We start from the raw sequence: 15,652 nt of genomic DNA on the forward strand, positions 1-15,652 counted from the left end.
TCCACTTGACTTCCAAGACCCGCCCACACGTGTCCAACCTTTGGGTTTTAATGTCTTACCCCCCTTTTTTCCACCCTTCTCTCGCTCCCTCACTCACTCCCCCTCCCTCCCTGCCTCCCTCCCTGTTTCCCTCCCTCTCTTTCTCCCCCTTTCTCCCCCTCTTCCCAGGTTCGCGAGTGGAGCCCAGCCTTATATGGACTGATCGCTCGGGCAATGGCCCATTTTTTCCTTGTCACCAACCGCCACCGCTCGCCCAGCGGCCCCTGGAGCCGGAGCTGACGCCGCCTTGGCACACCTCCTGGAGTTACAAACTAGGGCCGGGCACTCAGGCCACCCAGCTCCCTGAGTCCATTTCTGCGTCCTTTCAGAGAAGACATAGGCGCTGCGTTGTTTTTATCCCGCCCCTTCCCATAGTTCTTTATTTTTTTTAAAAAATAATTACATCAGTAATTAAAGCCCATCCCCCTCCCTTTCCCTCCCCCAATCCCTCCCCCATTACCCCCTCCCCGCCCCAACTGAGGAGCGCCAAGAATTGACCGAGTGAAGCTACAACTTTGAGGCATAAATTCTGGGGTCCCGAGACATGTCGCTGACCAACACAAAGACGGGGTTTTCTGTCAAGGACATCTTGGACCTGCCGGACACCAACGATGAGGAGGGCTCGGTGGCCGAAGAGCCAGAGGAGGAGAGTGAGGGGCCAGAGCCCGCCAAGAGGGCCGGTCCGCTGGAGCAGGGCGCCCTGGACACCGTGCAGAGCCTGCCCCTGAAGCACCCTTTCTACGACAGCAGCGACAACCCATATACACGCTGGCTGGCCAGCACCGAGGGCCTCCAGTATTCCCGTAAGTAGCGAAACTTGGCTGTCTTAGTCGTGGCCGCCTCTACTTCTGTGGCAGCATCACTGGACGCAATGGAGAGGAAGGGGAAGGAGACATTGAAGCCCGCATCCCTCACCCTGTGCTTCTACAAAGATTTTTAACACTTGTTTAGGATGGCTTAACTCTTCAAGCGTTCCTAGTCTTTTAAAAGGAATTGGTCTCAGGTATTTTTTTTTTCGGAGACAAATTAAGAGGAACGGGAGAAGGGAATACCTCCCAAGGCCTGTCACAGAAGTCAACCGGGACTGATGGCTCCTGCTGTAGCCACCCCCCCCCCCACACACACACACCTTCCCCCACCGCCATTCGTACAGCGGGGAAAGACTAGCCTTAGAGCAGTGGAGACAGCCAGCCAGCCTCAGTGTTCGGGGGAGGCTCCTGGTGGTCTGGGTATAAATAGTTCACCCTGCCCCGTGACCGACCATAGAGGACGCTTTGTGTGTGGGGGAGGGTGTTGGAAAAGTCCAAAAGCAAGAAATGAAAGCCCCCCAAAACCTGCCTTTAATGACCGCGCCAATCAATGCCCGGATTGTAGGGTGTTTTGTTTTGTTTTTTTAATCTACCCTTGTCTCTTCGGAAAGAAAATTGTTTAAGGAGGCAGGATCCCTTAACCCGCGATAATCTCAGCGTGCCACTCCTTCCAGTATGCACCCACTGTGCAAACCCCTAGAAACACAAGCCCCGAATCCCCATTCCTGCAGCTTCTCCTCTTTCGTCTGGTGGACGCCGACTGCTCGACAGGCGTGGAACAGGGCTGGGGTAGGAGGTCAAGGCGAAGGCATTAGGGTTGGGGTATGGGGCATGGAGGGCCTTTGGCGCTTGGAGGATCTGGGTGAGCAGGATCCGGCCCATTCCTAGTGCTGCATCCCGAAGCGTGATGTGCTTGTCTCTTCTGCAGTGCACGGGCTGGCGGCTGGAGCGGCGCCCCAGGACTCGAGCTCCAAGTCTCCTGAGCCTTCGGCGGACGAGTCACCGGACAATGACAAGGAAACCCCGGGAGGCGGGGGGGACGCGGGCAAGAAGCGGAAGCGGCGGGTGCTGTTCTCCAAAGCGCAGACCTACGAGCTGGAGCGGCGTTTCCGGCAGCAGCGGTACCTGTCTGCGCCCGAGCGCGAGCACCTGGCCAGCCTCATCCGCCTCACGCCCACGCAGGTTAAGATCTGGTTCCAGAACCACCGATACAAGATGAAACGCGCCCGGGCTGAGAAAGGTATGGAGGTGACGCCCCTGCCCTCTCCACGCCGGGTGGCCGTGCCTGTTTTGGTCAGGGACGGCAAACCGTGCCACGCGCTCAAAGCCCAGGACTTGGCAGCCGCCACCTTCCAGACGGGCATTCCCTTTTCGGCTTACAGCGCGCAGTCTCTGCAGCACATGCAGTACAACGCCCAGTACAGTTCGGCCGGCACTCCCCAGTACCCGACAGCACACCCCCTAGTCCAGGCCCAGCAATGGACTTGGTGAGCGCCGCCCCTCTGAGACTGGTGGCCTCAGGCCAGGCTCCACCCTGGCGGCGGCAGCGGCAGAGGCGAGGAGGACTTGGTCCTTAAGGTGGTTGTTGTTGTTGTTATCATTGTTACTATTGTTATCGTGGAGTCGAGTTGACTGTCGGCTCTGTAGAGGAGGCGCCAGGAACGTGCCTGCGCTTCCTTAGAGTGGCAGATTTCATCCACCCTGCGCTGCCCCCGTCCGTGCGTCTCTGCCTTTGAACCTTTGCAGAGGGCTGAACTATAAGTGGTGTTTACAGAATGTTTTTGCGCAGCTTCACTTCTTTGCCTCTCCCTGGGGCGGGGCGGAGAGGACCAAATCGACCCAATGTTAACACTCGAGGAGGAGAAAAAGGCCAACTCTCCTTCCCCTTCCCCTGCTTTTGTGAATTTTGTTAAATATGTGTGTCAGTAGCGATATTGTCAACCGTCTTCTTCTAAAGCAAGTGGAGAACACTTTAAAATATAGAGGATTTCCCCCCTTTTATAAAAAATGCTAAATATTTATGGCCATGTAAACGTTCTGACAGCTGGTGGCAGATTTCGCTTTCGTTGTAAATATCGGTGGTGATTGTTGCCAAAATGACCTTCGTTCGAGATGGGCCTGTTCTCTCTAAAGGCCCAACTCCTGTCTCTGTGGTTTGTTTTGGTTTGCTTATGTTTGGTTACCTCTGTTTTCTTATTTTCTTTATTTTGCTCAGTGTAAACATTTCTCAAACATAAAATAAAAGGGAAAGCATATAGGCGTGAAGCCCCATGCCCCATCGTGGGAGTCCTGAGTCCCGGAACTTGGAGCTCAGTGGTTTCATGAGGTTCCCCAAGAGCGCCGGGCGCTGAAAGCTTTCAATTTTTTTAAATAAGAATTTTAATAAAAATCCTGTGTTTAAAAAAAAATACAAGTCCGGCCCTTTCGTTTGTCATATTTTGTCGCCCTGCGTCGGGCCTAGGCTTCGGGCGAGGACCCGGGCCCAGCCACTTGCATCTCTCTTACCCGCGCTTCTCCTCTGGGTGGGGAGCGGGTTCCGGCCAGGGGTGCCCGGGACAGAGGAGTCGCTCCCCGACCGCCGTTACCCGGGCGGGCGGTTCAGGCCCGGCATCTCGGACCCCGGGCCGGGGAGCAAGCACTTAGCTCAGGCCTGAGAGCTGTGGACTCGAAACCCCGGGTCGCCCGCCTTCACCGATGCCTCTCTACCGGCCTCCTGCACTATCTGATTCCCGGGCGGCGACGTTCTGGCTTTGGCAGAAAAAGTGACTTTGGAAAATGAAAAGGCGAGAGAGCAAGCCCCCCTCGCTCGCCAAAATCTGCGAGTGGCTCCTTCAGGCGGAGAAGCTGTTGAAGCCACTACACTCGTTGACTTTCACTTTGTTGCATTTGATTTACCCCGCGCTGAGAAGGCCGGGGCGGAGGGGGCGGGGGCGGTGGTGTGGAGGCTGAGAGAGGTCGGCTTTCTCTCTATTCCCACCTCCTCCCCCTTTTCAAAGTCCACCGACCTGCGGCGATCTAGGAGACTGCCCCCAGGACTGGGCTCGGGAGCGGATTGTGGTTTTTGAAAAGCTCTAGACTTTGGCTATAAAGAGGGGCACCGGAGAGGAAGTGGGTGCTGTGCCTCCTCCAGGCAATTTGGCCTGGGAGAGTCAGGGAGCTTGTAGGCAGTGGCAATGCCTGCTCTTCGAGGCTCCCTCTTCCTTTCCGCCCCCATCCTTTCCGGATTTCCATTCCCCTATCTGGGACTGGATCTTCATCCTGGTCATCAACAAGCACTTGGCTGTGTGCAGGCTCCCAGACCAGCTTTTTGGTGTGAAGCTGGGTGGATTGCTTACTGAAAAGTAGGGGGTGGAAGATGGGGTGGTGAGCTCCGGCCTCCAAGACTGGGGTAAGAGGAGCGTGAAGTGGGAGAACAGCCCCGGGTTTGCCTAAGGGAGATCGTGTCTGTCCTTTTCTGGTAGACAGCTGATTCTATCCGACACAGGTCGCAGGGACATCTCCTTAGCTCATGCTGGTGCATTCTTGCCCACACGGAGGAGCGTCTCAGGGGTCTTGCAGACTTGAGAAGAGGGGGCGTCTCTATTTTATCTTATCCGGGGTTGTGTAGCTGAGAGCCAAAGGGGCGCTCTGAGACGCCTCCGCATTGAAAGTCTGCCGCATTGGGAAAGTGTACCTCCCCTACCTTCCCCAGCTCCACATTTGTGGATGGATGGGGTCGGAGGAGGGGGCGAGAAGTCTGAGCAAAGAGAGTAGTCCCAGCTGACTTTCTCACTCCCCCTAGTTGCTGATTAGATTTAATTCAATATATAAAGCAAACATGATTATCCGTGTGACCAAGTCTGTGCGTCAATAGCACTCAGCGCTGCACACCCTGGAAGGTGATTACACGTTATTCCCAAATTCCGCACCAGCCCTGGATAATTGAGGGTGCGGGAGTCTTGCTAATATGCTCCTAAATGTCTTTTCCCATCTCCAGGTTCATGTGGGTTCATCCAGATTTTCCTAAGTGTTTCCTAAGAATTTTTCTGAAAAGTCTCCCTTTATTCCCCACACTAGCTTGGAAACTATTCTTGCTGCTTGTAAAAGCCAGGAGAATTCTCCCCCAGTCGCTTTTTGTGCGATAGTCCAATACCCAACTTGTCCTGGTACCAACCACTGAGTATCCCACTCATAACTTTCCTGTAACCCCCATTCGACTGGGAAGAGAGGTGAGAGCTCAGAGCCTCTTGGAGTGGGTTTGTCAGGAGGCCTGAGGCACAGCCCCAAGACTACATTCTTGGCCCAGGGCTTCTAGGGGCAAGATGGATTGTTGGAACTCCCAGGCTTCCAGGAAAGAAGCAGGTGGCATGGAAAGTCCAAATTCTCACGCAGGTTTCCACTGTGTGTACATTTGGGGCAGTGGTCAGGCCCGCCGGCCTGTAGCCTGGGTATGTGCTGAGCGGCAGGGAGGTGGGCCCGGAGCCTGCCTCTCTCTGTCCTTGGGTCCCCCTGGAGTTAATAAAAGCCCCCGCAGAGCCCTGTGTGGCCCTAACCCCAGTGCCCTTGGAGCGCACCCGGCGCCAGGTTTGTTTCAGCAGTCTATCTTCGCCCAATCTATAGCGGAACACACAAATGGCACAATGGGAGAGCTGGGAGCAGGGGATGTTAGAGGCGTGCATATTAAAAAAGGGCGGAGAATGGATCTCAAGGGACCAAGAAGGAAAGAGGGAGAAGGGGCCGCCTTCCCGCCCCCACCCACCCATCCACCCCGCACCATTCAGCGCGCTTATCCCGGGCAGTGAATCCCGGAGTCAGGCAGAAGTCTCCTTGGGGTTTTGTTGGGCCTGTCACTGGGTCCCTTTGTCATCTGCGGGCTCCATGCTGGATTCCATATGGCCAGCTGGGCCAAGGGAGCGCGAGGAGGGATCCACACAAAACCCAAATTGTGTCTGGCTTTCAAACCCTTTATTGTTGTCTGTGAAAGGAAGACGCATTAAAAATTCGTGCTATATCTATTGGGGAGGAGGTTGGAGGAGTGGAAAAAAGCCACCCCTGTCTTTGATGGATTCAGAGAGCACTTGCCCCGCCTAGGCCCCGTGACACACAGAAAGCTGGGTCTCTCTCTTTCTCCTCCTCTCCCTACTCCCCTACCCACCCCGCCTTTCTACCAAATATCCGCTGTAACTCTAGGGCTCTGGCCTTCAGTGTTTGGGCTTATTACCTGCATTTTATTTGTTCAGGTTCATCAGAGCTGGCAACTAGGCTTCTTCTACCTGGGAGTCCTGCATGGAAGCCGCAGGACTGAGGGGCTCAGAAAGAAATTGGTTGCCCTGGACCTGGGGGATGCCCCTCACTCTTGGGCTTCTGGGCTCCAGGGTAGGTGAAAACCCAGTCCCCTGGTTCCTGCACTAGTCTCAGTCTGACGCCCTGGAGCACTAAGCCACCTTTGCAGGCATTGCAGGAAAGGTTTGGAAAGGCCAAGGGGCCCCTTAATCCTGGGCCTAGGTGGATCTCAGACCTAGCTGGTTCTGAGGCACATTGACTTTGCCCCACTCAGATACCACCTTCATGTCATTCAAATTATGTGCAGAAATCCCACTGGCATCTTGGTGTGATGGAAAACCAGTTCATAAACTTCTTTTACCAGCCCCACCTTCCCCCCTCACGCCATGTTGGAGGAGAGGGGGACTTCCTCTTTAATTCTTGATGTCTCCAGCATTGTTTTGTTAGCAAAATTTGGTAACAAGGAGGCAGAGCAGAGCTTCCAAGGAATTTGCTGGGGGGGGGGGGGGGAGGGGTTGTTTTGCCTCACCTAAGCTGTCTGAGTTAGCATTGGGCAGTGGGAGATTTTTTGGACCATGTGCCTCGCCAATAACTGGGTCAAAAACTTCCATAAGCAACCCCAAACAAAAAAAATATGTGCTAAACAAAGAGAGTTTATGCGGAGCACTGTTGAAATAAAAACAGAACCCACATATGTTCTCCTGTGGGGAAAGTGGCTCAGCCCAACGGAGCACAACAGAGATGGTGGGTATTACAGCTAATCCAAAATTTGGGCACTCCTTCTTTTCCTAATTAGTGCTACTGTCATATTTAGAAGACTCAGATAACTTGAAAGGAGTAGGAACCCCCTTTTCAATACCCCTCACCCCAACCAGGAAAATCACTTATTTTTCTTACCTATTGACTGTTAGGCTTAGTCGAGACCTGGTGTGGATTTCTGGAGCCTTTTCAAGAGCCTGGTCATTGAAAAGCTAATCCAATATTTACCGAACATAAGGACAGTTCCCAGACGTATTTATTAAAGCCCATGTCTAAGTGATTACTTCGACTGAAGACATAGGCCAGGGGAGGGACCTCCAGAGGACCCAAAGCCTTCCCAGGTGGGGTCTTCCCACCCAGAACTTGGAAACTAAGCGCGAAACAGTGAAATGTTGAGGTTCCCTTCCCATGTTTAAGTGGCATGTGGATTAGATATTGTGTTGGTCGGTATTTCAGGAAATATGTACTTGTGGCTTCCTGAGAGTCCAGGCACAATGACACTCTAAACTGTGTCGATATATCATCTTTTTATCCAGGATCTTCAAATAAACTCCTGATTCCCCCATCTCATTATAAACGCTGCTATCTCTCTAAGGAAGCGATCTGAGTTTTATTGCTTTCACCAACGCCCCAACTCTCTCGCTCTCTCGCTCTCTCCCTCCCCCTTTTCTCCCACCCTGTTTTTTAATGGCTTTAATTTTCTTTTTCCTCCCGGGGCACCGTTGTTAGTAAAAAGACGAATAGGCCTCGGCGCCGCCACCCGAAGGAACGGGAAAATGCATGCCTGCTGGCAGACCCAGTGTCCCGCAGACTCAACAGCCTGGGGCGGGAGTAACTTCGCAGGCCGCAAGCCACCGCCAGGAGGCGCCGGAGCTCAGCACTCCTGCAGTGTCCCTGCAGGATCAAGCAGGATTAGAGCTTTCAAGTCCCCTGGCGGCGGGATCCACCAACTCCCCGTCCGCTTACCAGTGCAACGGAGGCTTGGAAAGTGCGCATCTACAGGGGCCATCTTCACTTGGGGACACTTTTTCCTTGCTTGTAACTTCCTCCCATTTTTCCACCACGTGCGTGCCATCTCCTGTCTCCACCCCAGCTTATGTCAGGACAGTGAACTCATCCGGTGGCCGGGGCACGCGCTGGCCACGAGGAGGACTCCAGAGGAGTACCTGGGTGCGGTCTCCGCTCTCTGGAATGGTCCCCGCGAACGTATGGAGTCCAGTGGGTGGAATGCGGGATGGGCAGTTCTGCAAGGGTGCAGTGAGTCCAGTAAGTTCAGGGAGAGAGAATGATGCACAAGGCTTCTGATTTTGGTTAGGGGGAGAAGGAAGGGAGTATTAGGAAGAAGAGACCCTCACTTATCGCCCACCACCGCGTCGAGGCTGCAGCTACCCTTGCATCCAATTTATCCCAATACATTGCTTGTGCCGCTGAAAAATGCAAAGAGAAGCTACTTAACGGTGTCGCTCTGTTCTCCAGCCACGGACGAGCAGTGCAATGGCGCCAGGTGGTCAACGAGAGGAGATGCCACGCTGACACCGGCTTTAGGGTCTGGGCAATGCAGGCGAGAAAACGTCCCCCACCCCCACTGAGATTATTTTGTATTGAAGGCTCGACTGGAGCGCTAGGTTATCCGAGAGTGGAAAGCGGACCAGATTGTAGATGACTCTTACTTCCACCCCCGCCATATTGCCTTTCTAAAAGGATGGTTGTGGGCAGCGGACCAGAAACCGTAGGGGTTAAATCTCTGTGTCCGTCCCTCCCAAATGTGATCAGAAATTCTAGCTTTTTCGTGGATGCATGACGTGGAGCTGCCTAGCATCAAAGACATTCGTGACTCCAAACGTTGATCCCTTCACTTTCTTTTTTAAAAATTGGATTTTATTGATCATTCTATTACAGTTGTCTTGATTTTCCCATTTTGCCCCCTCCACCCAGTACTCCCCACTCCGTCGGGCAGTACCCCCATCCCTTCACTTTCTTAAGCCCCTCACCCGAGTACCAGCAGGTCGCTCTCATTAAGGACTCCGCAGTGTCCAAGTTGTCCGCCCGGTGGCGCAATTGGATAAGAAAAGACTTCCCCTTCAGACCCCGCCCTTGATGGAGTGCCTCTCTAACCTGTGCAGGATTTAAGAAATGTCTGGATGAGGTGCCCCCCACACCAGAGCAGTGTGAAGTGGAGGGGGGCGGGGTGCACAGTCAGGTGTTGTCCACTTACTTTGGAGAAGGAAGGACAGGCTGTTAGATCTTATTTCCAGGACAATTAAACTTGGTGCCTAGAATGTGATGGAAGAGGCTAAAGTTATCCATCCCAGCCCAACCCCTTTCTCCTCTTCCCCCTTTCTTGGGCTGCTGATATTGACACTTATATAACTGTCACTACCATAGTCAAGACATAGAACATTTCCATCACCCCAAAATATTTTCTCCTGCCAGAATATTTACAGATACCAAGTGAAAACTGTTTTTTAAAACCCCATCTCTTTTCTTTCTGCGTATGTCCCCAGTGGTATTTTACCTTTATTTATTAAATAGTACAGAGAAAACCAAAATTATCTGCCTTCAGCCCCCGTACCTGAAGACAATGACCACCACCGCCGTTTATTGAATATACCCTATGTCTAGACACCTGCTAAGCACTTCTCTGACATCCTCTTACTTGATTCTCACACCAAATCAGCCCTTCAACAAGTGAGGAAACTGAGCCTCAGAGAAGTTATGAACAAGGCATCATTGTTACAAAGGGCAAGTCCAAACGGTGGAGGTGGAATTTACAAGAGAAGAGAGGGGATGGAGGAGGACCAAGACTTCCTCCCATTCTTCAGAAGGCAGCTGGGTGGCAGGCTTCTCCACAGAGCAGGACTCTGCCAGTAACCATTACCAGGGAACCTCAAGTTCTAGCCAGGCTTGTCTGGGTGGTAATCCCCTGACTTATTCCAAGAATCCTTCCCAGCACTTCCCTCACAACCTCCATGAGGTACTATGTAAAGACAAACAAGCCCAGAAGCCCACCTGAGGGGCACACTCCATCTGTTCTCACTCCTGAACCTGTGGCCTGACATCTCTTTGGTGACAAAAGCAAGTTCCCTCTACCCCTGGAATGATTCAGAGTACAAGAAAAGTCTACCCCTGGAAGACTTTATACCAGTTAATTTCATATCTTTAAATAATCACCTATTTTTTTCTGATGTGGAGGAAACAGAAAATAAGTTAAAAGATCCATTTGAGTATAGTGCTATGTTCCCTAATCTGAGAGATTTACAATAATTTACTTAAGTATTTAATTTCAGGCCTCACCATGTTTCTTTAACTCTGCTAGCAACAACATAAAAGAATGGCCTAAGCATAGACCAAAGTAGAAGGGGGGGAGGGTTGGATTTATGAAGTGAAGCCAAAAGAATTCAATTTTGTGTGTTTTATAAGGAATCAGACACCCGATAGTCTGACCACAATGTCCAGTCCTTCTCCACTAGTTCACATGGTCAACTCCTCCAAGCATTTCTGGATAGGAGGAAGTGTTCGTTGCAGACAGCAGCAGGATGCCCACAACCCCAGGTTACTACTCCCTGTTCCCATGTGTCCCTACAGCTGCCTACTGCCAGTACTTGCAAGTTGCTGCCTAAAGCAGGAGCAGGAGGGTGTGAGACCCCTGGGACAGTTTGCAAGTGCAGGGAAGTTCATGGTCTTCAACCAATTTCAGGTAAGGTTGACGGATAAATACTGTAGCTTCCTCAAGGCAGATGGAACAACTGAGAGACACATTCTATTCCATCCCCCAGAGGTCTCCAGCTGCTTTCAGTGGCAATCTGCTCATTAACACACCCTATAATGGCTTATTTTTTTTCCTTGTCTCAGCTCCCTACTTCTTTGTTGTTCCTTCCTGGGATCATCTCCCTTATTAACTACTTGCATACAAATCTGTCTCGGGGGAGCCCAAACTGAGAGACATTTGAGACCTCATTTCTTTCTTCATCCTGGACCTGATGGTCTCTCAGAGGTCACCTAATGGCCCATTCAAGGGCCTCTTTCCCCATGTGTTCCTTGGCAATGCTCACCATTCATACATCTCTCTGTTCAAATTAGTTTTGGGTGGCAAGGAATGAGTGAGTCCTGGCATTTGTGTGACATGGAACATGGAGACTGACCAGTCACTCTGGCTCCTCTTGGTCAAGCCTGGGAAGTACAACTGATCTCACACAGATCCAGAACTATGGCTCTCATTCCCTCAGGATCCAGCCAAAAGGCTAGTGACTTGATATTTTCTCATCAGAAGGGAGCTCCCAGCTTCTCTGGGCATGGCTCATTTCCTGCTTCCCAAGGGAAAATGTGATTGGGTCAGGCAGGCACTCTACAGTTTGCAGAGTCCCATGGGTCAGGTTCTGGGTCCAAAACACCTGATGAGTAGTTGGCTTCCCTAAAGTCCAAACTCCATGGTGACATCTGTCTTGGGAATACACACAGCCACATGGTGTGGCACCAACATACAGAATTTATTTGGGATGGCGTGTTATAAACTGAATCGTATCACCTCAGATTCGTATGTTGTAGTCCCAACCCCCAGTACCCTAGAGTGTGACTCTATTTGCAGACAGGGTCTTTGAAGGAGTAATTTTTAAAACAAGGTCATTAGAGACTGGTGTCTTTATAAAGAGAGAAAATTAGGACATCAGCATGCACAGAGGGAAGACCATGTGAGGACATAGCAAGAAGACAGCCAATCACAAGCAAAGGAGGATATTTAGAAGACCAACCCTGCTGACACTTTATTCTCAAACTTTAGCCTTCAGACAGTGAGAAAAGATGCCTGTCACTTCCTCCCTTCTGTCTTTGGTACTTTGTTATGGCAGCCCAAGCAGACTTACACACAAAAGCACTTAAGAGTCTCATAGCCTATGAATTTCACCCAGTCTGGGACATTTGTGTCCTGAGTCCCACCTTGTCCTGTTGTCAAAATTGAAATAACCATTTCCCAAGTTCCTGATCTAACAGAACCTGCTTTCCCTCCCTGCGTGGTGAGAAACAGTGTGTTTCTCTAGGTCCCTGGTGGACTGCAAGGATGTCAAGCCAACATTCCTTTGAGCCATTTAGTGACTCATGGCCACATTGCCCAGAGTCCACCTAACTGCAAGTGTATCCCTGAACCCAGTATTCTAATCTGAAGTTTCACAGGCCTTGCAGGACCATGAGGTATGCATGAAAAGGCTGCTGTCAGCCAGAGAGCTTTAGTCAAAGTCTAAATGAAATGCAAGAAAGAAGCTGTAAGAGCAGATGTGAATCCCTAAATAAAGGTGGACTCCAGGACCAACACCAAGTGTAGACAAGAATATATCCCTGCCCCCGGGAAGGAGCTCAAAGCTGAAGTGGAAAATGCCCAAGGGGAGGGGTTGGGATGGTTTGGAGCACAAGCAAGCTTCCTATGCATGCCTGGCCCTTCTAAGGCAGATTTCTAGTAGTTGCATTTAGTTTTGTTTCTCCAGGCCCTGAGTAAGAATTGCCCAAGCTTTGGGGCACAAATGACTCACTTAGGATTTTAATAAAATTGCAGTCCAGCAGACCTGAGACTCTGCATTTCTAACAAGCTCCGAGGGACTGCCACTGTTGTTGGTGCAGGGCTATCTTTGGGGTAGCAAGGGCCTAGATGAAACTTCACATGTCTCACTAAAGATGACCCTATTAAATTACCAATAGAAACCCTGTTAGAATTATGACTACCCTAAAACAAGGGGAGGCAAAGTTTTTTAAAGGTCTTTGAATCCTTTGAGAAATAAATAATCAAGAGCCATATGAGTAAAAAGTAATCAAAAATATAAGTTGACTATTTGAGCTGGAAGAAACCTTAGCATCCCCAAAACTTATCTCCTGGTGTTTTTCAAATGAGGAAACTGAGACACCAAGAGGAAAATGTCTGCCCCAGATCACACAGCCAGGTGGCTCACAGCAGAGGCAGGGGATTTGAAGCTGGATTCTGGGCCACCGGCACACTTCCTTTGCACAGTCACACCTTGCTTAAGACACATAACAAAGCGTCAATTTACCCACTTTCAAAAGTTAAGTCAATTTGCCCACTTTTATTAGGACCACATGACTAGAATAAATTTTTACAAAACAAAAACCATGAGAAGAAGCCTGTACTGCAAATTGGAAGATGGCCTGGGTGACATGCAACCTTGGACAAGTTTCTTGTGCTCTCTGAGACTGTTTCCCCACTGGTTAAAAAATTTTACGGTGTATATATATAGCTGTCCTTCCTAACTCGAAGGACATCACAAAGAAGTAGTGAATGTGCCAAGTCATTTGAAAACTGTGGGGCTGAACCCCCTGTAGGAATCCCCTCACACACACCATCATGGCACAGGACCTGGGTGAGGGGAGGGAGTTGGCGGTCAAGTACTCAGAATGAGTGGCAATGGAGGGTATTAGAAAAGAAAAGGAGAAAGTTGAGGGGGCAAGGCCCAGGCTAGGGTCTTGAGTGAAAGGTAAACAAGATAAAGAGGTTCTTGAGGTACCCTGTCCAGTGACTATTTCTGTAGTGAGAGAAATGTCCTATGTCTGTACTCTCCAGTATGGTAGCCACAAGACACATGGGGCTGTCAAGCACCGGAAGTGTGGCCAGTATGACTGCAGAACTGATTTTTTAATTTTATTTTATTCTTACTAACTTAAATTTAAATAACCACGTGTGACCAATGACTCCAGTATTGGACAGGGAACATCTAGACTATACCCAATATTTGTGTGGAGCAGTAAAAGGAAAAATCTGAGTTAGCCCTTCTTATCTATCACCCTATAAACTGTGAATTAATATCATTGCAATTAACCACCATTCAAAACTCTTATTCTTATGAAACCTTCAGTTCACTCTGAAATGAAGAGCTGCGGTGTCAAAGGTTGGGAAATGAAGTGGGCATGGGGATGTATATTTATTCTTTTACACACTCTTTCCGCCCTCAATTAGAAATGCCTTAACCTAGATAAAATTTCATAAAAAATAGAAAAGGTTATTTTTTAAAAAGAATTAGGGGTCTTGTTTGACTCCTGACTATGTATCTGGCTGGAATGAGGTGGGGTAGGGGTGGGAGAAAGGTCTTACTGCCCAGCTACCTCCCATGGGTTCTTAATCTCTTTGTGTACCAAAAATCCCTTCGACAGTCTGGAAAATTGTATGGAACCCTTCTCAGAAGAATGAATTTTGGGTATAAAGAAAAATAAATTGAAATATAATTCTACTCCTTGGGGATGAAAAACTGCAGATTAAGAGCTCCTTAATTTCAGCAGATAGACTGAGTCCCCTTAGCCACCACAGTCCTCCTTCCCACCAGCTACCCCCTTTACCAACTTGGGGAATCAGGACAAGAAGACCAACCATGACTTGCCTTTTTTTAAAAAAAATATTTCGTAATTGTTATTCTATTAGAGTTCTCTCAATTATTCCCCTTTCACCCTCCTCTGCCCATCCCAGCCCCTGCTCTCACAATCAATTCCCACATTGTTGTTCATGTTCATAAATCATTCATACATGTTTTTTGTATAGCCCCATACCCTTCTTTCCACCATTGTCTCCCTCCCACCTCCCCTCTGGTCACTTTCAGTTTGCTCCATGTTTCCATGCCTATGGTTCTATTTCATTTATTAGTTTATTTTATGAGATAACACTTATAGGTGAGATCATATGGTATTTGTCTATCACTGACTGGCTTATTTCACTTAGCATACTGCTCTCTGATTCCATCTATGCTGTCACAAAAGGTAGGAGTTCCTTCTTTTGGCTGTGTAGTAGCACATTATGTAAAAGTACCATAGGGTTTTCTTTTAATTTTTTAATTTAATTATTTTTCAAGTACAGTTTTCTGTCTATTACTCCCATCCCATCCCACCCCCATGCTCCCCCATCCCTCCCATTTCCACCCTACTCAGTTGTTGTCCATGTATCCTTTATATATGTTCCTCTAAATCCCTCCCCTATTTCCCCCGAAATTCCCTCCCCTCTCCCCTCTGGTCACTGTCAGCCTGTTCTCTATTTCAGTGTCTTTGGTTATATTTTGCTTGCTTGTTTGTTTTGTTGTTTAGCTTCCTGTTAAAGGTGAGATCATATGGTATTTGTCCTTCAACACCTGGCTTATTTCACTCAGCATAATGCTTTCCAGTTCCATCCATGATGTTGCAAAAGGTAGGCACTCCTTCTTTCTTTCTGCAGCATAAAATTCCATTGTGTATATGTACCATACTTTTTTGATCCATTCATTTACTGATGGGCACCTAGGTTGCATCCAACTCTTGGCTATTGTAAACTGTGCTGCTATGAACATTGGGGTGCATAGGTTCTTTGGGATTGGTGTTTTAGGGTTCTTAGGATACAACTCTAGCAGTGGAATTGCTGGGTCAAAAGGCAGGTCCAATTTTAGTTTTCTGAGAAAATTCCATACTGTTTTCCATAATGGTTGTACCAGTCTACAATCCCACCAACAGTGCACCAGAGTCTCCCTTTCCCCACACCCTCTCCAACATTTGTTGTTTATTGCTTTGTTTATGATAGCCATTGTCACCAGTGTGAAGTGGTATCTCATTGTGGTTTTAATTTGCATCTCTCTGATAGCAAGCAATATTGAGCATCTCTTCGTGTGTCTCTGGATTCTCTGTATGTCCTCCTTGGAGAAGTGTCTGTTCAAGTCCTTTCCCCATTTTTTAATTCGGTTAGTTGTCTTCTTAGAGTGAAGTTGTGTGAGTTCTTTGTATATTCACAAATTATTCCTTACTATGTAATACAATTGACTCATCTCAGCACAAAA

General features: G+C 49.3%; 1 protein-coding gene across 1 annotated transcript; it reads left to right on the plus strand.

The window, feature by feature from the left end:
- Positions 1–547: 547 nt before the first annotated feature.
- NKX2-2 (NK2 homeobox 2) lies at positions 548–2,489 on the plus strand. Its single transcript, XM_037056990.1, has 2 exons — positions 548–842; positions 1,777–2,489. The coding sequence occupies exons 1-2, from the start codon at positions 584–586 to the stop codon at positions 2,337–2,339; spliced, it is 822 nt and encodes a 273-aa protein (XP_036912885.1). The 5' UTR covers positions 548–583; the 3' UTR covers positions 2,340–2,489.
- The last annotated feature ends 13,163 nt before the right edge of the window (positions 2,490–15,652 follow it).

The sequence above is a fragment of the Sturnira hondurensis genome, unplaced genomic scaffold (assembly GCF_014824575.4).
Source record: "Sturnira hondurensis isolate 20B ecotype Veracruz unplaced genomic scaffold, ASM1482457v3 Scaffold0009244, whole genome shotgun sequence".
Lineage (NCBI taxonomy): Eukaryota > Metazoa > Chordata > Mammalia > Chiroptera > Phyllostomidae > Sturnira > Sturnira hondurensis.

Excerpts from the sequence above, each read along its gene's own strand:
- NKX2-2 (XM_037056990.1), top strand. The coding sequence starts at position 584 with ATGTCGCTGACCAACACAAAGACGGGGTTTTCTGTCAAGGACATCTTG. Across the intron at positions 843-1,776 it reads CGAGGGCCTCCAGTATTCCC|TGCACGGGCTGGCGGCTGGA; the intron begins GTAAGTAGCGAA and ends TCTCTTCTGCAG.